At 40.9% G+C, this 24793-nt stretch overlaps 1 protein-coding gene across 1 annotated transcript in view; it reads left to right on the top strand.

Annotated features, from left to right (window-relative positions):
- Positions 1-24793, top strand: part of ST8SIA1 (ST8 alpha-N-acetyl-neuraminide alpha-2,8-sialyltransferase 1) — a 141979-nt gene that overhangs the window by 63930 nt on the left and 53256 nt on the right. The window contains exons 3-4 of the mRNA XM_040595595.1: positions 5309-5418; positions 11504-11596. Of these exons, the coding sequence (XP_040451529.1) occupies positions 5309-5418; positions 11504-11596 (203 nt within the window). The remainder of the gene's footprint in view (positions 1-5308; positions 5419-11503; positions 11597-24793) is intronic.

Below are 24793 nucleotides of genomic sequence, written 5' to 3'. Positions count from 1 at the left end.
CCCTGGGCCCCTGTACCCAGGTCAGGGCAGGACGGGAGCAGCTGCGCAGAGAGGTGAGTGAAAGGCAAGGAACCACAGCCACCCTCGGCATTCCTGTACAGAGAATACGCAGTCCCTGACATCAGTGTTTTTTGGAGCTGGTTGCCATCAAGCTGTCATGTCTTGACAGCTCTGTAGGAGGAACAAAAGGCCCATCAGACCAAAGATGATTTGTAAACAATGAAGAAGGAGCGTTTGCCGCCCCGCCATGTCTGACAGTGTAAAAAAACCAAGGCCGTGTTACCTGTGGCTGGCACACAAAGAGCTATCCTTTAAAGTGTCAGCTGCATCCTTACACAAAGGTGCAAGAAAATGTTTTATTAAGAGCTGAATTTGCCTTCTCATTGACTCTCGGGGTTTTGCTGGCTCCTCAGGAAAATCAGTAGAACACCACCCCTCTCATCGGGGTGCTGCTTTCTCAAAAGGGACAGTAAAATCACAGCATGTCTTGCAAATTCAAATTTTTTATTTTTTTTTTTAATTATCCTAACTTAATTTCTCAGTATTTTCAATGTTTTTGACATCTTCAGCTCTAAATCAGAGGCTGAATACTGTAATTTTTCCGGTTTTCCCAGTAAGAACGTGGTTGCTGATTAAAGTCTTTGGCAGGGAGTGGGCAGAAATTAGTGCATTAACAACCTAACAATGAAATCAAAGTGAATTAGAGCAGCATTAGCTAAAATAAATTATATTTTGTTAGTACTGTGTAATGTTCTTTTAACTGATGACAATGATTTATTTCTACTTAGATGAGTGATGAAACTAATCAGTGAATTGCTGGGTAGATGCTTTGTTAAATTAGTCCTATATTCAACGGGGAGTCTTTAGTCTGTTGCTTTGTGTGCTTATTTGTCATTGAATTTGAGGGGATGTGCAAGTTCTTCTTTCGTTTGCATGAATATCAACTAGAACTTCTTCATTGATTATTATTAGAGTGTCATTGTTTTAAACCAGGGAAAATGAGACAACAGGGTCTTTCTGTCTTTGGTTTTGTTTGGAGATGCCTTTTAAAAACCACCTCATGCAATCCTTTTTAAAATTATTTGAAATGTAACTTCTAAAGGGAATTCATCTTGCCTATTTCCAGCATGCAGAGTGGTTTTAGTTAACAGTATTTGCAAATTCTGTGGTAATGATTCCTTAAAAATGGGGATGAGTTGGTCACTTTTTCATTTTCTCTCGTACACTAGATGAACTGACACTGTGCTATTTTTTTCTAGTCCACCCACAAGACTCCAGCTGTTCGCTAAAATTTTATGAATGAAGAAAGCAACAAATATGTTGACAATGAGAATAACAGAGTTTCAGCAAGCTAATATTAATGTAAATGCTTTTGTTACAACTTTAAAGTCCAAAGCCAGCATTTGTTAGGCCAGCTTACAATTTTAAAGAGAAAAACAACTGAGCTTTTTGTGAGCATTTAGTATAAATAATGACAGCTGGGTCCCCACCATGTGAGAACTTACATGTTGTTAACCATGAATCGAGAATTTGCCTAGCAAAGAATCATGCTGTGGGTGGTAAAGAAGAAAAGCATGAGAAGGTTTTTCTAAGTCCTACGAAACATATTTTGCTGGTAATAGAAATCTAGAAGCAAACTTGGCAATACTGTATAGTATTATCTCCAAATAGCACCATCACCTTAAAAATATAACACTCTTGATTGAAAATTGCCTCTTACTTGAAATTGCAAGTAATGTCTAAGGCTATTTTACAAAAAAGTAAAGCCAGTTTAATTCTGGGGCAAGCTGTAGCATTCTTCCAACCCTTCAACCCCAACAACATTCAAAAAATCTGAAGGCACATTACCCACACCATGAAAATACAACAAAATCACATGGCATGGAGAAACAAAACATTACTGGAGTCCCTTTTCAATGTTTTTTTACCCTTAGAGGAAAAGAACTTCAGGTTTTGATAATTAATTAAATATTAAATTCAACCTTAAATCCATGGTGCATACCCTGACAATCCATCAGTAGGAATAGCTAGAGGATGCAGGGAAACATCTTGAAGGTCCAGTAATGATTTGGAAAGCTAGTAACAAGCTGAGTAATTCTACTGCTGTTAGGGTTGCAACTACCTTTTGGTTAATTGTGTTGCAATTTTGCTTAAGCTGTTTGCACCTCTTGTTTTGGGCAGCCCAAAGGAAGCAATGAGCGGAGTGCTTACGGGTAGCCACAGACTGAAGCCCTCGGCATTTTAGCTTTGGAGAGCCTCTGAGCACCTGTATCTGTGCTGTCCTGTGAGCACCCTTTGGGTATGGGAGGGAGGCAAGTGTGCCATCCCACTAGTGTCCTGCACTGGGTTGGGTATGCTGCTGCCAACTTACAGGGTGGTGATTTCCTAACAATTTCAAAGCCCAGCAGCCTTTTCCTTTGAAAGAGGAAAAGGATAAATGCCTTTTGTAGAGAGAAAAAGGAGCCGTGCGTCATAGCTGCTTATGAGCAATGCTTGCGTTTAAGACTTGTGTGATTTGTGTATGGCCGGGCAGCTTGTTTGGACAAAGAGGCTCAAGGCAGAGTTCCTGAAATGCCGCTGTGGTCTCAGAAGTAATACAGATCTGTGATTTAAATGCCTGAAGTACATGTGTGAGATAACAAATGCAGGTTTCTCTCAGGTTGTTCTAAGCAATTGCTCTTCATTAAGCTCAAAGCAGCTGAAAACCTACCAAGCAGCAGGAACGATTAAACCTTAGGCCTTTATAACATCCCCCCCCTACACACATGCACACACACCCTGTTAGGGTACTGGAACCAGGTCTTTTGCATAATGTTTGTAGAGAGTTTGTAAGTATGATCCTCTGTGAAATGCATCTGTCGAACATTTTAAGCTGTGCTGTGGCGTGTAGACTGTCCATCGACTGTGCCACATGAATTTTCAGTACTTTGCTGGGTGAGGCAAGAGCTTCTGTGGGCTTTTGAGGGCATGGTGGCTTTTCACAGAGAACTCAGCTTGTTTTTCCTCTTACGTCCATAGAGTGAGTAGATTTCTTCGCAGGTTAGGCAGGGGCACAAACACCATGGTGATCTTATCCGCCCCTTCTGCTTTTCTTTGGCTCCCTCAAATCACCCTGGCAACCCTGATCTTGTTTGTTTGTTTCTTGGACTCTCTGAAGGACAAGAGTTTCAAAGATTCCTGTGCTTTTGGAAACAAAAGTATACATGCAAGTGACAACTAATTTTATCATCTTTGAGCATAACAGGATATAAGCCTCCCTTGAAGGACCGCAAGTGCTCTCCAGCAATAGGCTTGAAGGTCTCAAAAAAAAAGGCTGTCTGTAACTCACAGAATTTCAAAGCATTTAGGAACTCCTAAATGTTTATTTTGGGGGTCTAAAGCAACTCGACATGCACTAAAGCCACAGAATTTATGTGACTGTCCACAGCTCTTAAACACTACAGTTAATGTTAATGGCTGCTGCCTTTGTCCATGATTTGTCACAACCTTGCCTTTATGTAACTAGCTGTCTTGGAAGGAGCTTTGATATATCTTGAATAAAAAAGGTACTCTTTATTTATAAAACATATCTCTCCTACGTTTCCTCTGATTTCTATCCCCCTCCGTGGGCTTTTAGTGGATATGTGAGCTCTCATTTGGTCAGGGTCACCTCAGAGATGAGATGTCCTTTAAATTTCAAGATATACTCCTAGTTTAATAACTGTGTAAATTAAAAAATGTTCTTGAGAAGGAAGACGCAGGACAAGAATGCAGCTGCATGCTTAGCTCTTCTGTGCTATCACTGAGTTCCTAATGGTGGCTGGGCCTCAGGAAACTAAAATTTATTTTTCTGCATTAGCATATCTTAATCCAGAGTTAGGATAAACAAAATGCTGTAATGTTTTTCATTAGAAAGCAGGTTGTGGGTTCATACTAGCTGAATGGAATCTAGTTTGCTGAGAAAAGAAGATAAAGGAAATAAATCTAAGAAAGAAAAGAAATACAGGGTTTGTGCTGTAATGTTGGGTCTGTTTTCTGGACCGTGAACGCACAATGCAACGTTAGACTTTGCTTTGTACATGTAAGTGAGGGTGAGTGCTGCTGCCATTCTACCTTGTCCTCCTGGAGAGGAGAACTGTTTTGCAATGCTGCGTCCTGTCGCCCTGGCATCTGTGTTCTCGGAGGCCTGTGCAGTAACTTCTGTCTCTACTGCAAAGTCAGGTTTTGACAAGTTTGATAAATGAAGAATCCCCACACATGTTTTTTTTTTGCATAAGGAGAATATTAAGTCTTGTAATGTAGACAAATTCCATTTTGTAACTAAATCACACTGCTTTAAATTCACATGTCTTTTCACCACTTTTTTTTTTTTTTTTTTTTTTTTAACTGTGCTGGGCTGCACTGATGCATTGTGTCCTGTTTAAATAATTGTCCCAGCCTCACTAAAGGTGAATGACTTGGGGATGACAGGAAGATGTCCCACCCATAGTTTTGAGATCCTCTTGCATGAAGATGACTATACAGATCTGATTTATTACAGTGCTTGATGCATAGGATAGCATAACAATTTGACCTTGCACTTCTATAACCTGCTAAGCACTACAAGAGCTCCTTAGTTAAAATGGTTCCTTTCTAATTTTAATTTACGCTGTGTTTGGGCAGCTGAGTGTTTAAGCAGCTGCTGTCAAGCTCTACATACCTTTGCCTCAGGCGTCAGAGTGACCTGTCCCAGCAACAAAACCATGGAGGGAGCCAGGGTGACTCCTGATTCCCAGTGCCCTTCTGTCATCGCCTAGTTCATGTTCCTTCCTTCTGGTCTTCCCCAGAGCTGTCTTTTGTATATCAGTTAAGGAAGGTCAATTTCATGTTAGGTTTTTTTTTTTTTTTTTTTTGGTTGTTTTTTTTTTTTTTTTTGGTTTTTTTTGGGTTTTTTTTTTTTTTTTTTTTGGTTTTTTTCTTTCTCCCCCCCCCCGCCCCCGGTTGTCTGTCTTCCCCTGTGTCCTTCCAGCTTGGCTAGAAGGTCACTGACTGCCTGGCTTGGTCAGCATCTGCATCAGGACTCAGTGATTTTGGTTTTGCAGAAATATCACTATCTTCTTTATCACATTTGTTGCATCCTGTTTTGGGGAGTAGAGATAAGACCTATCCCACATCTATTTACCAGCTAATTTCTGTACTTTTTTTTTTTTTTTTTTTCCCCCTAGCTCCTAGTTCTCCCTTTTCTTTCATCACTTTGAGCCCTGCCAGCTCCCTGGGTTCTCAAGGATCGGCTGCTACAAAGATGTGTGTGTTCTCCTCTGTAAAACCGGTCCTTGTTTTGTGTTGCTAGGCTACTCCCTTCCAGCTGCCACTGAAGAAATGCTCCGTGGTGGGAAACGGTGGGATCCTGAAAAGGAGCGGCTGCGGCAAACAAATAGATCAAGCAGATTTTGTCATGCGGTAAGACAGAAACCTCAATGACACATTGTCTCCCCTTCCCCCTGCTAAGTTGTGGACTTTTCAAAGCTATTCAGTTGTGATTAATCAACTATAATTTGTTGTTCCCCTCCTGCCCTTTGCAGGGTGCTTTACACAAGCAATTTGGTAAAAGTGTGAGGAGAGGCAAAAAAGAGAGTTCTGACTGGCTTCTGCAAATGGGTGTAGTGTGGGGACAACCTGCAGGTGGATGGGTTAAGGTTGTGACAGATTGTGCCGTGTCACAGAGAGGTACTGAAGAGCTGCTTTTCTCTTTAGTTATGCAGTGTTAGGCAGGGTCTCATCCTGCACTGGGTTCTGTCCTCTGGAACTCTAAATGCTGTCATATGGAACCCACTGAATTCAAGACGAGTAGGTACTGATTTATGAGGCAAGGCTTAAGAAATAGGTTGGAACAAGCTAAAATGTTCCTGTGTTTGTCTTCCCTGAAGGTTGATTTCTGGTTGACTGTCTGAGGAAAGGCTGAACCTCTTTCCTTGATTTGGGGTTCCTCGCATTTCCTTTCCCTCCAGTCTTTCTGAAGTTATAAGAACCTGTCAAGAGGGATGTTGAACCAGCTGCTGCTTTCGTGATTGAATTTGACACTTTCTAGGTCTGCATTCTTTAAGGAAGAAAGGCATAAATTAGTTCCTCCCTGTTAAGCATGAAGAAGAAAAACATTCTGAGGGAGAAACTGGAGGAATGCTCCCAAGAGATGAGAAATTGAGTTTCTTTGGGTTTTGAGATGGATGCATAATGAACACCCACTTTAGCAAGAAGACTTTAGCAAGTCTCCTTATTAGATCCTGATGGCTTATTATGAAGCCATGCAAATTGCTGCAAACCAAACAATATTACTGTAATTTCTGGTTTGCACCTCGAAGACCAAAAATGCCTTCAACATTAAAGCAAAGAAATACAACAAACTAAAGGCAGAGGGAAACATATGCTTAGAGCATTCACAAAAGAGATGATGTAAGGCACAGGGGGAGAGAGGCAGCGTGCTGATTGCCATTACTGCAAAACTCTTTAGGTGTTCCACAGACTAAATATAAGAAACTGCCGGGTATATACCATGGTAATATTATCTAGATGCAATGGGAAATTGAAATGCTGCAGGAGCAATCAGTTACAAAAACAATACAAACTTTTTTTTTTTTAAAAAAGGATGCAGCAGTTGTAGCTTGATCAGAAAAATCCTTTTCTCTCCAGGGAGGGTAACGCAACCATTATCTGTACAGAACTTATTTTGAATTGGAAATAAGTGATAGGGAGAATCCTGTAAAAATCCCAGCAGCTGCCTGCAGGCTGAATTGTATTAGTGATGTGCAGTCATATTCATGGAAAATGTTTCAGTTCTTTTGGGTTAGAAACTAATACACCACTGGAAGAAAATATTTTTATAGCAGGCAGAAGACAGGATTTAGTTGATCTTTTCTAAATCTGATTTCTATAATCTGAGAGCTGAGAAAGAAAGAACACAATAGTGACTTGCATAACATCTTTCATTTTTTTAAAGTAATTTCTGTAATATCTTTCAAGTGTATCCACAGTGTGAAACTTCATCCCAGGTTTTGCCCTTGTTCTTTTCTTCCATTCACATTTTTTTAATTTAATTTACATGTATTTCCATAAGCTCTATCATGTGATTGCAGTCATCTTCTCTGATATCTTGTAATCACTAAGGTTAATTAATGAGTTTAAACTCCTCTCATTGCTGAGCATCTTCTACAAACACAGTTATACCAACACAGAGATTAAAAGAGCAGCAGTTCTCAGCCCCTAAGGCAACTGCAATGAAAAAGGTGCGTGACATATGGTCTACATATTTAGGTACTGTGGTTATAACGGGCTTTTCTGATACCTGGCTGGTTTTCAAAGTTGTAATCCTTATTTCTAAGAAAAAAAAAAAAAATAAATTCCCCCCTCCCTTCCTGCTAACATTTATTTCAAGAGACAAGTGTTGGGCACTAAACCCTAAGCAATGTTTTTGTCTGGATTTGACAGAAGAGACACATTTTCTTGGCATTAGTTTTTGAAGACATATTTCTACATCTCATGATTCTCCCATTCCTCCAACCGCTTTCCATGGCTTTGCTGTGGTTTGTGTGTCTCCCAGAGAGAGGGTTTCTCTCTGCAAAATAGCAGGGGATTGTGGGGACTTCTTTCAGCAGTTTGCTGGTGAATTTATTCCAAAACTAGAAGCAACTTGTCGCTATTTCAAGTTGACTAGTAGCTGTCCTGGTTTAGGGAGGCCAAGTTGTTTTCCTTTAATCACACTGTGCTGTGCCATCTAGCCATACCAACCCAGGTGGAGCTGAGGAGGTTAAATATGGTGGCACTTTGAGGTTTGTAGGCAAGTCCAGAGAAACGTGGCTTTCAGCTGCATTATGCAATTACTGTCTTGACGTTGGCCAAGGTGCCACAAAGGAACAAAAATGAATGTTTGCATTTGCATGTTGAATTCGTATTACTCCCTAGGGTTTAGTATATGTGCTTATATAACGTTCTAAAGTAGGTAGATAGTCGTATAGCATCTACCAAGTGCATGTGTGTCAGGCAAGTTGCCTGGATTCTCTCCACCTGTGGGCCATGGACTGCTGTCTGAGCCAAACCCAGAAGAGCCATTTCTGCCTGATGAGGCTTGAGGGATCCCTCTCGTTTTACCCTTGCAGCTCTTTCTACCTATTGAGTTGTAAGGTCCCAGATGTCGTAAAGGCGCACACAGACCACTGTGCTTGTTGATAATTTTTTTTTTTCCCCTAACTACAGGCTGGGTCTAAGTCATGTTGATGTTCTATATATGAAGACTTTTCCAGTTAGGCTCATGTAAAGAATACTGGCCTGAAACACTGTCCTGGTACTTCCTTCTTTCCTGCACACTCGCATACTTACTCCTTAGTACCCGGAGCAAGAGTAAGATAACTAAAAAGATGTTTCTTAGGATGAGTCTTTTGCTTCTTGGTGTGTTCCTCACCTGCACAACACTCGCCACTCTGCTGACCTGTTCAAGAAAATGATCTGAAAGGCCAAGAAGTTTTTGTTGACCAACTGATTTCTTGCAGAGTTTCTTCTGGATGCTCAGACCATTTTTTTGTATTTCGTGCAGAACAAGGTAGGAATGAGACTTACTGATGAAAGGAATTAGATGTGTTTAAACACTACATCTGGGACATGTGAAAGAAATTTCATTGTTGAGATGTAAGATGATGAAAACTAGGGAGACATCTTCGTCTTTCATAGTGCTTTTAAATAAACTTCATCCCACAATGGCATCTTAAAAACTTGCCCTGTGAGTTTGTGTTTATTCAAATCTGAGAGCATTAAACTGTAGTCTGCCAGGGGTCAGCTAGGCCTGAGGCAAATCACCTATATGTCTTGCTTCACAAATATTTGTTTGACCTGCCATTGAAAACTGCTACTGAAAGCATTTCTACAACCTCTCCAAATAGTATTAGTCTCATTAATTTGCATCCTACCGAGTGCAGGTTCAGGAAGCAACCTATTGCTGTGTTTATCCATTTATCTGTCTATTTACTTATTTAATTTTGTTTCATGTAAACCTTTCTCAATTTTTTTTAAGCGTTATCATTCTTCATGTCTGGGAATTAAACTTCCTCTATGCTTCCAGTTTTTGGCTTTGTTTTTCTTCTCAATGATTTGTGTTTTCTGAAACCTCTTATTTTGATTCCTCTTTTCTGGCTTCTTTTTAAGTTGTTTAGCTTCTCTTAAATTGTGGTAGACCAAGCTAAAAGCTGTTTCCTAACTGACATCTCAATACATTGTGCGCATCTTAACAAGTAGAGTCATGAAAGGGAGAAAATGTCCCTAGAAATTTTATTTTTCTCAGTGAATGTGATTGAATTCATCTGTGTTCCCTACAGGTGGGACTTCACTGTCTTTCTCCTTAGCATTTCCTGATGGCATGAATTTAAGAATATGGTTTTGAGAGCTGGTATTTGCATGCAAATGCATGCAGATATAACATTACTGTGTTTTTTTCCTAGGGAATGTGGGATGTTTTGCATTAAGAAAAATTGCAGAGAGTATACCATGTGCACACAAGTGCCCTCACTGGGCACTAACATTGCACAAAACTGTAACACATGGAGGTGCAGCCGGGAATTTGCACATCCTTGCTTGCTGCACTGCACTGACACAAGTGCCTGGATCCCTTCTCCAAACACTGCAGAGGTCAATGAAAATGGCAACAGAGGCAGTGACTGCTGTGGAATAAAGGACATCCCTTGTGACAAGGCTGGTTTTCCCAGCACGGCAGAAGCATATGGCAACGTGTAATGCAACAACAGCCTGACAGTTTCTGCAGTAGCCCCTGGAAACTGCAATTAAAATGGAACCATAGCTCGCTTCCCCAGCTCCTGCCTCTCACCAGTACAGGAAATGGGCCTCTGAATTATTAAGATAAAAAAAAATCAGATAAGCAACTCGTTGTTGGCCTCAAGGGTTTCATGACTGATGTCAGCTGCCTGGAGGATGCCTGCAGAAGTGGAGTGCTACAGAGAGTTTAATACAGAAGACGGTGAGAAAAATGACATAGCCCTTCACAGGTGTGACGCACAGCAAAGGAAGCCATGTCTCCCTGGTAATGAGACGAGAAGTCATGAACATAAAAAACTCTCTGTGCCTCTGCCTGCCCTCTTCCAGTGCTGGGGCCTCGTCCTCTCTGGAGGTGGTTATCTGCAGAGCTTAAAGCAACCAGGGGCTGCTGGACCCCTTCTTTAGGGTTGGTGTTTGCTCAGCACACGCTCTAGGTGGGAGCAGGAAGAGCAGGAGCTGTCACTCCAGCGTGCCCCTCGTCTTTCCTTACCTTGTGGGCTCTGTCTCCATGCTGTGCTTTTCCAGCATGCTGCAGAAAAACACTGAAACCAGCATGTGCAAATGGGGATGTCTTCATTCCATGGTTGAACTTAAAAATTGGAGGGCAAATTTGGTTATGGTAGAGCCCAAACTTTTTTTTTAACTTTCTTAGTTTTTAAAAAAAAAGCCCAACAAAACCCACAAACCCCAAAACATAAAAAAAAAAAGCCTTTTTCTGAAAAAAATCCAAATTCTACTTCTCTCTGAGAATCGTGGTATCATTTTTGCCTTTTAAGCATTAAAAATATTGTTCATATCTTTGATTTTAAGTGTTGGACAAATTTGAAATGAAAAATGTTTTGAAACCAGTTTTTGATGTAATCTCTATATATTTAGAAGATTTCTCCTGACTGCAATTTTTGGAGCAGTGCATAGGCTTGGATACTATTTGAATGTATTTAAATCTTTATCTACAGCACCTTCCTCCTTCTCCTAGGTGTTGACTATGGAGCGTTTAGGGCTGTTAGTTGTCTGGAAGTTTCTTTCTACTTCCATTTTCTGGAGTTTTGGCTTTCCAAAGTAAATTTTCTCAGTCACTTTCTCTTTATTACATTATCACCTGGCCCACCAGAACAAGTCTGTGAGCAGAACTGAGATGCACATATTTAAATAGTCACTTAAAATTTTTCTCTGTGTTTTCTTGGTATGTTCTGTGTGCTGAAGATACCCTGCAATGTATTATTAAAAAAACCAGTTGCCCATTGTTTGCAACATGTGGAATGCTTGTAATACCAGAGTGGTAACACTCTGGAGCCTGATGCTGGTAAACAAGACAGAACAGAGTGAAAAACAGAACTTCAAAAGAGTTTGGAAAAAGAAGTATTTGCTATAGATAAAAACAGCCTCTTCCACAGCCTCACAGCCTGTTGGAATAGCTGGTCCTTTGTCTGTTTTTGCTTAGGAGTTAGTTATCCCTGCAAAAGGTTTTATTTCTACATTTCCCCACAATGTGGAACAAAAATGTCCTATTGCGATTATAGATGCAGTACAGGGGAACTTCTGTAGCTTGGTCTAGTATTTATACAGCACTTTTACATTTTTGGACAGCTTGCTTTTTTTTTTTTTTTTTTAAAAATCCAAACAACCAACCAAACAACAGCCCACCTGAAAACCTGCAAATTAGAAAAGACTGAGGTTGAAGCCTGTCAGTTCTGAATGTCATTTAAAATCTTGACTGTCTTCCTGTGCACAGGTGCAACCTTCCTCCTCTGTCCAGTGAATACAGCAAGGACGTTGGATTGAAAACCCAGCTGGTGACTGCCAATCCCAGTATCATTCAGAAAAGGTAGAGAGCACATTGTTCCTTCTCTGGTCGGGGGAAACAAAAAGAAAAATGCTTCTTCTGTGTTGTAAATGTTGGTGCATTGGTGTTACGTTCGTAACAGCTCTCTGATCCTGGAAAAGGATCTGGAAAAGATGATATAGGCAATGTTTTGGTGTTGGGTGAAATGATTCAAGACTAAACCCCTGGTGCTTTCACTGTAAGCAGGGAAACTAAGGGAGGCTGGCTATTATAGAGTTATTTTGTCTACCAGACTCTCCTCAGTGCTTCCAGCTCCCTCCCTTGACTGTGCGCTGGGCACAGGCCAGAGGTGCTTTGGCTGCTCCCAAGCCAGGCACGTACCGATGGGTGGCCCCGCTACTCTGCTGGTCAGGCCAGCTGGCTGCTACATCCCACAGTTAATGAAGATGCTAATTTGAGTTTCTCTTTGCTTCACCACTGATAACCTCTGGGTCCTTACTGTCGTTGTATTAGTTGTTTGATATTGACTTACGGGTACGAATGTGGTCAGGATGGAACTGATTGGCAGGTTGTGGTCATACAAGCCTCGCTTTCTGAGGAAACTGGGACAACTTTTGGTTGTTTATTAGAGTTGGTTGAAATTTTACAAATGTCAGTAGCTGATGAGAGAGGGGAAGAGGGAGAAAAAAAAAGAAAAGTCAAAGCCATCTCTCTGATTTTTGCCTTGCTGAATTTTAAGTGTTGTGTTATTTGTTTATCGCCTGGAATGAGGTAGGCTGTTCTCGGGCAGAACAAGGTCTGGTAGAAACCTGCCATGTTCACTGGAAAACACAGGAGAAAAGGCATAAACCAAGATGATGAACAGGAAATGATTAGGCATAAAGAAATGTATAATGTGGGTACTGGGAGGTGAAGGACTGCGAAAGGAAGCAAAACAAGGAAATAAAATGAATAATAGAAAGCCAGGTGTTTTAGGAAGAAGAAAGGCACAGACTTGGAAATGGGTGTTTGGTGGTATTTAAATGTAATATTTTTCCTCTCTATCAGTAATTGAAGGGTTCTCTAGTTTTGTGTGTGGAAAAGATGACAGTCTTTGACAAAGTAAAAAAGAGAGGGCGAGCAAGAGGGAAATGGAGTAGTAATCAGCTTCAAGAGCTGATTCCAGGCAGTGTCTGAATAGTAGAAGGCACAGAAAAGCTTGTGGGATCAGATCAAAGCAAACCAAGCAGAACTGGCAGAGGATGGCACCAGGTGCCTGGTGAGAAGAGGGGACTGCTCAGGGCAGCGGACCTGAATATGGGGATTCTGAAAATCTTGTGGGATGTAGATAGCTGATGAGATTGATCTAAGAAGTGGGATGAAATGGCCAGAGCATCCCATCAAGGAAAGATCAGTTTGGCCATGGCATTTTGGAAGCAGGAAGCTTACAAAGGATTTTACAGTTATCAAGGGAGAGGATTATTAAACTGATGGATATTTATTTTGCACCCTGCCCTCCATTAAGGCCTAGAGTGGAAAGCTCACTGCACTTAGTGGTTTTGAACAGAAAAGGAAAAAGAGTTTTAGTGATGCTATAGGGAGACTGTGGAGCTACACTAGAGAGGCTGCGGAGTTATCCAGCAAGAGGGAAGGGAAGGAGCGAGCAGATGGTTGAAGAAGCAGATGGAGAGAGTGAGATGCTACTTTGTGAGAGCGGGATATCACAAGGAGGAGTGAAGGGGGAGGGATATGAAAAAAGAGAAAGGGAAGAAGGAATAGATGGGGAACAGGAAACAGGATTGTGTTCAATGTCAGTTTTCAAAGTGAGTGGATAAAAAACTCGGATGCAAGACCTTTGATAAGAAAGTACTGTGGGATACATATGCATGTGTATTGATTAGGTGGAGATATACAACCAGTAACTGAGAATGACACAGAGAACAAATTCATAGCACTGAAAATTGGCAGAAACCTCTGAGGCTTGGAGGTTTTGAGAGGTCTGATGCATTGCTTCCTTTGCCTGGTCAGGAAGAGACTTTTTAAATTTTTTTCAAATAACGTTTTACTGGTGTTTCCTGTATGCTGTCCAAACTCATAATTTTACCTCCTGTGTGTTGTTAGATTTGGAAAAAAGGTTAAATCTTGAAAGTTAGAGTAGCAGTCTTTTTTTCTATTTTGTCAACATAGATATTGATTATATGGAAATAAGATTTTTAAGGAATTAAGGCTGCTTGTAAGTCCAGACTTTCATGAAATTCAAGGACATTCAGATTGGTGACTGATATGTATCTGTTTCTAAGATATAAGTTAACCAGCTTCACATAATGGTATTATTCATTATCATTCTTCTCCTGACCTCTTGTCCTTACTTTAAGTAGGTTGATATTGATGAGGCTTGACATCTCAATTATCTCTCAAGTATTTTATGGCAGATCTAGTGAATTGGTCCTGCAACACCATTCATGGCTTCTAAAAGATTTATCCTTATCAGATAATTTATGATAGGGCAAAGTTTTCATACCAGGGACATTGGAGGCAATTTTCTGTGTTATTGTAAAACCAGAATTATTGCTTTTAGAAAACTAAATTGTTGGCACTAATTATTGCAGAGTAATATCTGAGCTACCACTGACAGGCTGAGGGAGTTGGGGTTGTTCAGCCTGGAGACAAGAAGGCTCTGGGGAGACCTTATAGTGGCCTTCCAGTACCTAAAGGGGGCCTACAAGAAAGCTGGAGAAGGACTTTTTATGAAGACATGTCATGATAGGACATGGGGGAAGGGCTTTAAACTGAAAGAAGGTGGATTTAGATTAGGTATTAGGAAAAAAGTCTTTACTGTGGCAGTGGTGAGGCACTGGAACAGGTTGCCCAGAGAAGTTGTAGATGCTTTGTCCCTGGAAGTGTTCAAAGCCAGGTTGGATGGAGCTTTTGAGCAACCTGGTCTAGTGAAAGGTGTTCTGGCCGTGGCAGAGGGGGGTTGGAACTAGGTGATCTTTAAGGTCACTTCCAGCCCAAACCATCGTATGACTTACAGCCTTAGGATGGGAGAGTCCAGATTTTAATCTGGGAGTACGCTGACTTTAGAGATACTTTCTAAATGTTGCCTTTTGCAAAACTTATTGATCAAGTTCCTGCTCTGTCCTCAGCAGGAGATGTAACTGTGCAGGCAGCACAGTTTACACTTGTAAAATGTCATGCTCAGTTCTCATTTGGATTTGAAAAATGATGAGAAATTTCCTACCCAAACTTTGCTTCATATGAAACAGTAGTACTGACAATAGAAGTATTATGATAGACATTGCCCTGGCTGACTGAGGGGACACATGATGACCGCCCCAGTTTCTTTTTTTTTTTTTTTTTTTTTTTGTGTGTGTGTCTGAAATATTTCATGGGCCTCCCCGTTCACTTAATATTGGAACTCATAGTCCTTTGAGTCTGTGTAAAACTCCTATTTCCACTTTGTATTCAAAACATACTTCTCTGTCAAACCCTGGTTTGAGGTTGCAATTGGGATTGAAATGTTGCTACTCCTGGGGCCACTGCGACCTCTCCCACCCTCTGCCCCCCAGTACTGTTGAGGAACTGCAAAAAGGTTGGTATCTTTGATATTTCCAGTTCATTCCCCTACCACCCTAGACAGCTTGGCCTTATCTATAGGGAACCACTTTGTAGGCAGAAGATTATTCTATATTTGTCCTGGCTTTTACTTTCTTTCCATGAGTAGCTGCTGCAAATCCCTGCTAGAAAAGCGGCAGTGCAGTAGTGAGACCTGCGATGTGCCCACAGCCATTATTAGACTGGGAAAAATCAAGGTTACGTAATTTACGCTGATTGTTTCTATATTCTGAACGCTTGTCTACAGCTGTGGAGAGGGACTAGCCGGTGGATCATGTGTGAACATAAAAATGCTTAAATAGGTAGTGATGACTTTCCAACAATGGTGTAAGATTTTTGATGAAGAAAAGCAAAGAGTTACTAATTGGGATGTGGTTATCGTGTTTCTGAAGTCACTGGCTCTGGGCTGTTTAAGAGAAGCAAATTCTAGCAATTTCTTACCATCTTCAACAAATATTGCAAATGTTATATAATACTACTCTTCTGCCTAAACTTTTAATTAATTCTGCAAACAAATGCTGTTTACAGCAATCCTCCTTTCTAGGCGTCGTGTCTGCTTACTCTGTCTAACCCATGCACATATATATCACCATTAATGTGGATATAATAGTCGAAATAGGTGGTTTCCAGGGATTCAGTAAGTTTCAGATTGACTGATGTTTCTTGGCGAGTATATTATCCACAAGCTGTGTGAGTGTTTCTGACTTGTGTAGAAATCATCTCAGAATATGGCACGACAACTATGGTAGCATTCTTTATACGCCGTAATTCAGCATTAGTATAACTGACAGAAGCTGTGGAGGTATACAACTTTCCAACACTGTCTTTGAGATGTAAGCCAATAACTGGTTGAATTGTGTGAAGCTTTCCCCCCTCCTCCTCACAGGGTGCTCTATTTTCCCAGCACTGACGGTGCTGGAAGGAAGGCGTGATGCTCTCTGGGGAGAGCAGGCAGCTGTGCGGCTGCTCTCGGCTTGAGGAGCAGATAGCAAAGGGGGACTCGGGGTCACAACCCCTGCTGTATGATGAGTAATTAGATCTGCTCCTTGCCTTGGAGAAACCCCTCCCTGCCTCTGCCTCGCCTCTGAAGGGAGAGCTCAGACTCCTCTTCTACCTGAGCCCTCCATGCTGCAAAGCATGTCAGCCGGGGCAGAGCGGGGACTGATGCTGCTGGTCTAGCAGGAGAGGAGAGCCCTTCTGCTGAAGCAGAGAGCCAAGGTGCCCTTCCCCACCTCCGACTCTCCTCTGTGCCTGCTGCAGCACCATGCAAGTCCCTGAGCGTGGGAGCTCTGTGCGTGCAGAGGCTGCCGAGCTGGCCTCCAGGGCAGAGCTGGGCTGCCCTGCTTGGTATCTTTCCCCCTCTCCACCGAAGTCCCCTTGGATGAGGACCGGGTCATTCCTGTACGTGTTTAGGGCTTTGGAGGTTACCATAATTTGATTTATTGTGAAATACCTGTGCTGTCAGAGGCAGGGTTAGAGGGTAGGTGATGTGTGTTCCTGCTACTGCAGGAACTACTCGAGCATGACGTGTTGCTTTGAACACAGCAGTGGGTGAAGGGTTAGTTGAGGTGGTATCAATCTTCATTCTTGGGAGTGTGGATTTTTAAAGCCTTCATAGTGGAGCGTCTCAACAGTTGTATAATAATGCCAATGGAAACAGTCTGACTGAAACTTGGATAACCCGATTTAGGATCAGCCGTTGCACTTTGTGGCTCAGAATGAACTTCCATCACTGAATGTGAACAGGTCTTTTTTCAGTAAATTAATTCACTTACTTGATCTCTGTGATGTTTGACAAGATTTTGCTGCATCCAGTTTCCTGCACTTAAGCAAAATGAAGGAATGAGACTAAAGGCTAACAAACGCAATGATTCTGCCTCTGAGCTTTGAAATGTCAGTTAAATATCGCTGTTGTTTATTAGGTTCCCACAAAATTTGAGTGGGATTACATTTGCTTTCCAGTTCTCCCTGCATCTTAGAGCCAGCTAATAATCTTTCCTGGATTCAGTCCTGAAAACATCTTTGAATCCAAATGACTTAAGCCGTTAAGAATAAAAGCATGGAACTGAGGCAATTATTTAATTTGATAAAAGCTTCCTTGATCTTTGATTAAACAAATGTACAATATAAAGCCTGTTGCTGACACTCATGAAAATGGTACATGAGAATTCCTCTTGACTCTGTCTCCATGTAAAAACTGTATATTCTGTATTCTCTTCCTAGGTAGTTACATTTTAATTTGGTAATTGTAAAAGATCAGGGAAAAAAAAAACCACCCCAAAACTCCTACACATAAAATAAGTTATTGAAGGAAAATCCCTCTTGTTGATCTTGTCCTTTCTTTAGGAGTCAGGTGATGGGAAGATCTTTCCCTGTAAAGTCTTTTAATCACTAGATTTTAAATATTTCACATTGAGGTTTTTCTGTCATTCCTGGTCTTGGAATATGTCTTAGATTATTAAATTGAGAAGTACTGCAAAGTTATAAGACTCATTGTTTTCATTCACACTGCAAAACTGCCCTTTTGTGTTCTTCTGCAAGAGTCTGTGAACATCTATGCGAACAGCAACGGGATAAATTTTCTGGGAAACGCTTCTTTAGAGGTAAGACTACAGTAAACCCTTCTGTATATGGAGGTTGCTTGGGTGTCCCATTTGTTGGTAATAATTCTTTTTCTCTCCTCTAAAACAAAGTTCCTTTAAAAGCTTTAAATTGGTTAACAACTGAAGCCTTAGTTTCTCTCTGTGAGGAACACCTATTTTTGCCCTCATTTGAACAGAAAAGGAAGCGAAAGTGCAGTGATGGAGAAGACTTCCCAGTGTTACCGCCAGGCCAAAGACAGAGCCAGGAAAACAAATCCAGAATTTCTGATTGGCTTTTGTGATTTATTAGCTGATGAGCAGAAATATGTAGAGTTGTAACGAAGCCATGCTGTGATTAGGACAGCTTGATGGTATTATAGCCATGCTTTGACCCCTTTTAAATCAATGGTTTTTACTCTCTTACCTGCCTCCTCTCTCCTTAATTTCCAGTGTAGACAGGATAATAATCTATTTTAAAGTCAGAAAAGTATATAAAATATTAAAACATATTTAATATATTTTGTATTTTCCTTTCCTTTTTACAGATGAGATTTAGATTATTTTTCCCTTGAAAAGTTGCAGAGTCTGGCTGCAAAGACATACTTCTCAGTGATCTAGAATTCCTAACCTATGTAGGGAGACTTATGTGGAAGAGTCTTCTGCAGTCAAATCGAACATTCCCAAATAATTTAATTCATTTGAATTAAATACCATATGTACAGCTCCAATTTTAAAGTCAGCTTTCGAAATCATAGCAGTAGATCAGTCACACGAAAAAGCATCTATCTTCCCACTACAGATGGAGAGCCAATACCAGCTAGAGTGGCACTGCAAGCACATTAGTGCTAGAATTCAAAGGTATGACGAAAATTTTAACTAAATGGAATGCTACCCAGAAAGAGCAAATGTAAAGTCCTCCATGTGGGGAGGAATATGAAAAAGAATGGGGGAGTTTATTGGCTCTTTGGTGGCATTTCTGCTGAAAAGAAGCATGTGGTGTTAGGTCAGTGACTGAGCACAAATAGGCAATGTCCTACTATTAAGATAACAGCAGATGCTGTGTTGGGTTATCTAAATAAGTGTAATGCATGAAGAGATATATTTAAGCTCAGCTATGGCCTCAGCTGGCATGGTTTTGCCACCATGTATTCAAAAAAGTCCCAAATTCCAAAAATGGAATGTTAACTGCAAAGTGCAGCAAAAAGCAGGAAGAAAGACATCTGTGAAGCTTAAGCCCCAAGGAAAGGACTGCTGGATCTAGAGGTGTCTCAAAATGTACCAGTGGTTTCAAAGAGAAATGTCAGTTGCTGCTGATGAGATGAGAAACAGTGGGCTGAAAATTTGGGTTAGGAAAATGAGAACTGAGAGAAGGGAGAAGGAAACACCAAGGAGAGCTGTAACAGTTTCTGGGGGGTACAGTTAACTATGGTGTGGAGTGAGTATGATATCTCCTCAGCAAAAGTAATTGCTAGAGATTAGGAAGGACTTTCCAGAGAACTTCTATAAAAGTCACCATGTTACAGCAATTTAAGAGGATGAAATGGGAACTTATAATTGAAATGTTGTGAAATCATAGTTTGATGCTTTCTCTTAAATAAAAATACATGTTTTATTAGTGTTTATCATAAAGCAGAGATAGAAGATACCAGGATTAAAATGATACATTTGGATTTCTGATAGATGTGTCCTCAAATTTCAATTCTAATTGTGTTTACTGTTGAATTGGAGAGGAAAAGGTTTCATTATCTTACATGCGCGTTCTTACATCTCCTACCTTAAACTGGGATTTTGATGATAGTCGTAGTTATCTCTATTGTGAATGGCATTTTAATTGCAAATTTTTGCCTTACCAAAATCACCAGTGCTTGCCCATATGTGCTGATATTCATTAACACATTGTCTCACACATTTTCATTTTCTTGGCAAGCCACTGCAGAAAGATTGTTTGCTTTTTGGGTTCTTCCCCCCCGGTGTCTTCTTAAGAACACTGTATTGAAGAGTCTGCCAGCAGTACCAAGCAAAGACAACCAGCTGTCTGACTTTCCATTATTAGGTTTTTGAAATGGGAGAGCTATATATGTCCTTGAGGAAATAATGCTTTTAATTAGGGTGACTGTTTTTCATCCTTATAGTGATGCAGTAGGACTTGATATGAGAGCTTCTAAATCGTACTGCCAGTATATGGAATAGCATACCCACGTGCCTCATGTTTAAGTATGTGAGCAGTATCTTCAAAGTCAATGGAATAACTTACACGTGTTTTGCTAGATCAGGCAATTTAGTGTCTTGTATGGGCAACCCAAGTTTTTTCAAGGTAACATCCACAAAGTTTTTCAAATGCGTAATCCATGTTCAGGTAACTAACCGTTCTTTGCAGTCGTTGGTTTTAACCCAGATTTTTCTACCACTATCCCATCTCTTGGATTTTTTCAGATATTGATTGGAAAGTAAATATACATTTTATATATTTAATCTGAAAGGCTGCAAAAAATGAGAACACAGAAAATTCTCTGCAGTCTCTCAGATTGTGACATTCCCACTTTTTCTTTTGTTCCTGTCTCTAAAAAATAACTTCCACTGTTAGCAGCATCTGCAGCCTTGTGATTCCATAAACTTCAAAGGAAGCCTCCAAATTCAGGACATGGTCATAGGAGCGCGTAAGAATTATCCTTATGGGCTTAGCCACAGGCCAAAAGCTTCAGGTTAAGCATAGATGTCAAAAAGGCAGAGAGGTTAATTAGTATCTATTTTCTCATTAAACAGTGGAGGAGATTGCTGGGAATGAGATAATCTATCTGAGAAGACTGGTGGGTTTTATTCCTCTGCTAACCTCTGCTGATTTGTGTAGACTTGTGAGACCCCAATGCTGCCCATCTTGGGTGGTAGGTTATTCAACAATCTTCAGTCAGGTCAGGAAGGTAAGTTAGGAAACCAGTTGCTAGGTTGGTCAGCAAGAGCTTGTGCCTTTGAAGCCCGCTCCCTGTTTCTATTTTTGCACTCTCAACTGGGGAAGACAAGATCTGGCCAGTCACTCTCACACAGAATTTGTTATAATGAATGCTAAAGTATTCGGGATGTTTTTCTGCTGACATGGTTTTCATAGACATTATTTCCATTCATATGATGTCTGGAAGGATTTGCTTGTTGTTACCAAAAGCAATGTTTTTTCTCAATAAAAATTTTAGAACGTTTATTTCAATGTGAATTTCAGTGAAAAGATGAAATCAGTAGGACTTAGAATAGACATTGAAGGAAAGGTTGAATGGAGAGAGAATCACCAATGTGGAGTCCTATAGGAGAGCAGATTCTCTCCTAGTGTAAATCACTGAAGCTCTCACTGCAGCACTTTACATCCACCACAAACCTGACTTGTATTTCTTTTTATCATTGGGGAGTGTTGGCTCTTGTGCTCACATAGCCTTTGGCTGGGTTTGCTTTCCAAGACAAATCCCAGAGCGTGTGGATGAGACAACGTTGTCTTCCCAGTCTGCTCTGGAGTCCGGGCAGCCTTCTCTGCCAGCCCTCAGTGCTGGAAGTGTAGCTTGTAGGCAGGTTGATTTGTTGGAAAGCACCAATACTAAGAGGCTGCTCATAGAAGCAAGGCCAGATGCTGATGCTTCATAGCTAAGCCATTTGGTGTAGTTTTTAACTGGGGAGTTTTCATCTCTAGGTAGGTACCAGTGCTAGTTCTGTTCTAGCCGGCTAGCACCCTAGATGGTAGCCAGTGTCGAAATTAGAACACCTTTTTAACACCAAATGGGTATTTCTCATAACTGGCGTAGTGCCAGCATGTGTAGGTATCTTGGCACCATCATCTTACTGACATTTGGTGGGTAAACTTAGCAAGTGGCCAAAGTGCACTTCACTGATCATGAAGATAGTCTCACAGAAACCCCTACACTACTCCTAAACAGTCACACCTAAGGAAAATCCTGTTACTTCCCTGGGAAATATAAAGATTTTTGACATGTGCTGTTTTTCAAACTATTATGCTCCCGCTAAAGGTGGATGTGCAGTTTAAAAATCTAGGAGTGTAAGGTTGTGACTCATGAAATATTTTTTTATAAGCAAAACCTAAGCTGATTAAAGGGACAGTTGGCTTGAGTTAGAACAACACCTGCAAGGCCATACTCTGATATCATTGAGCATACTAACGTCTGAGAGACTAATACGCTGAAAGAAAGAGGAGGATGTAGGCTAGAGCAAGCATTTATGTTAAGAAAGTGTTCAGAACAAGTGAGAATGGAGAATAAAGAAGTTAGGGACTTCTAGGCAAACCAGACGTTAGAAGGATCTGGAGAAATTTTTTTCAAGCATTTGTAAGTATATAGCCAGAGCAGTATCAGAACCACTACAGAAGGATGTTTGGGACTAATTTTCCACATGTGCTCAGCGAATGGTAAAAAAGGAAGAGTAGTACTTGTATTAAAAGAGTGGGGAAAAAATGAAGGACAGAAGGAGTTAGTTATTCTGACATTTAGTACATGGAGAATGGAAATAGTTAAACACTGAAGGAAGTAATCTAGATGTTCAGAAGGCGTTTCAGAGGAGGTAGCAAAGAAGTTAAATGTCATCATAACTGAGGAAAAAGTATCATCGGGAATTAAAACCTATTTTCAAAGTCAAGGTATGGAAGTCTTATTTTTCAAGTCTGCCTCAGAAAGTTATGAGCTGCTTCTGATACTAATTGATTTATGTTCTATAAGAAGTCTTGAAAACTGTAAATAGCTTAATTCTGACAACTCTGGAACGTGTTTCTAAACTTGGAGACAGGGGGAGAGCGTGAAGAAAGCACCCAGCAGCTCTACCCACAGACTCATTACTGTTCATTAAGAGGTCTTTGGAAGAAATGTTCTGATTTTATTCTAGAGATGTCTGTGTTTCATTTGTATGCAGGCTGAAAGAATGAACAATTGGATAACTATGTATATGGAAAACGGGTAGAATATTTATGGAAGCCAGCATTTTAAAATGACATAGCAGGGATAAAAAGACAGATGCTTTTTTTTTTTTTTTTTTTTTTTACCAGAATATGGCCCTGCCTTTGTATTTCTCTTATGAGTTAGTTAAATTTGTGAATAAACATAAACTTAAAACCGACGGATTTAGATAATGTATGACCAAGCCATGGTCTATTCTGGGAAAGCCCTTTGGACACCTTCCAGGAGGAGCAATATGGACAACAAAGGTTATACAGCAGGTAGCTACCTCTTTATTCATCACGCCTAGAAAGAGTTTTACTTGCTTTGTTGGTCCAGGAGCCTGTCCAGTATCTTCTAAAAAGCAACAGTAGTTTGTAGCTATATTAGTTTAGAGATACAAAATGTAAGGTCTGTAGGGAGAGAGAATATCCGATAACAATATAGCCAAGCATTTAAGCATGCAGAAGCCTTTCCACAAAGCATAAACAAGAAAAAGTACCAAATTGAACACCAACCATTCTGAGAATTATTTTTGGTTTTTTACAGTTAATCAGCTGATCTAAGACACTGTCTCTCCCATATAATCTTGCCTTGTTTATCTGCTGGGGAGGTAAAGGCGTAGGGCTTCTTTCAGTTCTGTGCTCCATCCGTACCCAGGCAGTGTAGCACCAGTGAACCTCTCAAGTGTTGACCCCAGAGCCAGCGCAGCCAATGAAGCCATGCCCACATTGCAGTGAAAGAGCTGCTTCCAAAGCAGATGGAAGTCGGGGTGTTGGCTCTGTTCTTCTGGTGGCCTAGGGCTTTTCCTTCATAAGTGCTTTTAGTAGTGCAAGCTTGATTTGGTCCAGAGGACACATTTCAGTGGCACCTGAAGTTGGACTCACAGATTTATACCACAGAAGAAAGGCAAGCCTAGTTTTGAAGATGGTCCTGGAGTAGCCAACAGGAGACAGTGACTCATGGTTGTAGAGTTCCTTGAAGGGTTTCCCTGGGCCTTGGGGGGGGGGGGGGGAGAGATTCTGTGGTGCAGAGGGACTCAAAGAAAGTATAATGTGTGGTCTACAGTGGCATCAGTTCATCTGTGTCTTCCACCAGAGAGCTTAGCAGCAGCAGCAAACCTAGAAAACTGTTTTATCCATTTATGGATTTGTTTTTTGACTAAGCTAGAAATACCTTGCAAGGGTAACATGTCTACTGCTTCTCTGCTTGGCCACAAGGTGAATGGGAGTTGCATTTATTCTGGACTGTTAGGAAAGATGGGGCTAGAGGAGAGCAAGAAGGTGATTAGGACCAAAGGCTGCAGTGTAAACTGAGAAATGCTCTGAACGTGGCATCAGCCATCTGACTGGGCAGGGATTCCCCTAAGGTACTTCATTTGCCTTCTTGTCCTTTCCCCATGTGGAAACTAGGGAATGTACCCATGTGCTTGAACTAAACCACAAAGACTTCCTCTGATTTCCATCAGCTCGTAGGACACACCAAGGGATAGTGTGACAATTTGAGCTCTATCTCCTATCAGTTTTGTCATCCCTGTAAGACTGAACGTTTTCAGTGCATTTACTTGCATGATTTGGAGATCCCTGCCCCACAGTGCTAAATGTTGTCTGAATAAAAGACAAAATATGGAGCAGGACAGCTCCAAAGAACTTGTGGTGGAAGTGAAGGACAAAGCATAACAATGCAGAGATACGGACACGTTCAACAAAGCCATATGGTTTGGCATGACTAGTAGCAGCCTCTGCATTGCCTGAATGCTCTTTTTTTCATAAAGTCACGTGGCCATTGCATAGGCTGGATTCAGTTTCTTACCTTTCACTATGCTATTCTTACGAACAAAACCTGCTCCTCTTCGGACATAAGGCAAGAAATAAGAGGGGCCTCTTTGAATTCGATGCCATTTCTGAAGCAAAAAACCTTACATTAATGGAAGCCTTATCTTGAGTGCTTCAGAGCAACTTCCCCCAAAGTCCATAGATACCATGGTTTCTTGCAGTCTGGCTGGTCTGAACACAACATTCACTTTTTCTTGTTTGAGATTGCATTTAAATAGCGATTTCGCTGTTACTCATGCACACTGAGAGATCTAAAGTCAAGTCTATGACATCATAGTAAAAAATAGGGCTTGAATACCTGGGAAATAA

This window comes from Falco naumanni, chromosome 5 (assembly GCF_017639655.2).
Source record: "Falco naumanni isolate bFalNau1 chromosome 5, bFalNau1.pat, whole genome shotgun sequence".
NCBI lineage: Eukaryota > Metazoa > Chordata > Aves > Falconiformes > Falconidae > Falco > Falco naumanni.
The sequence above is the reverse complement of the archived record's forward strand: the minus strand, read 5'-3'. Positions and strand labels throughout refer to the sequence as shown.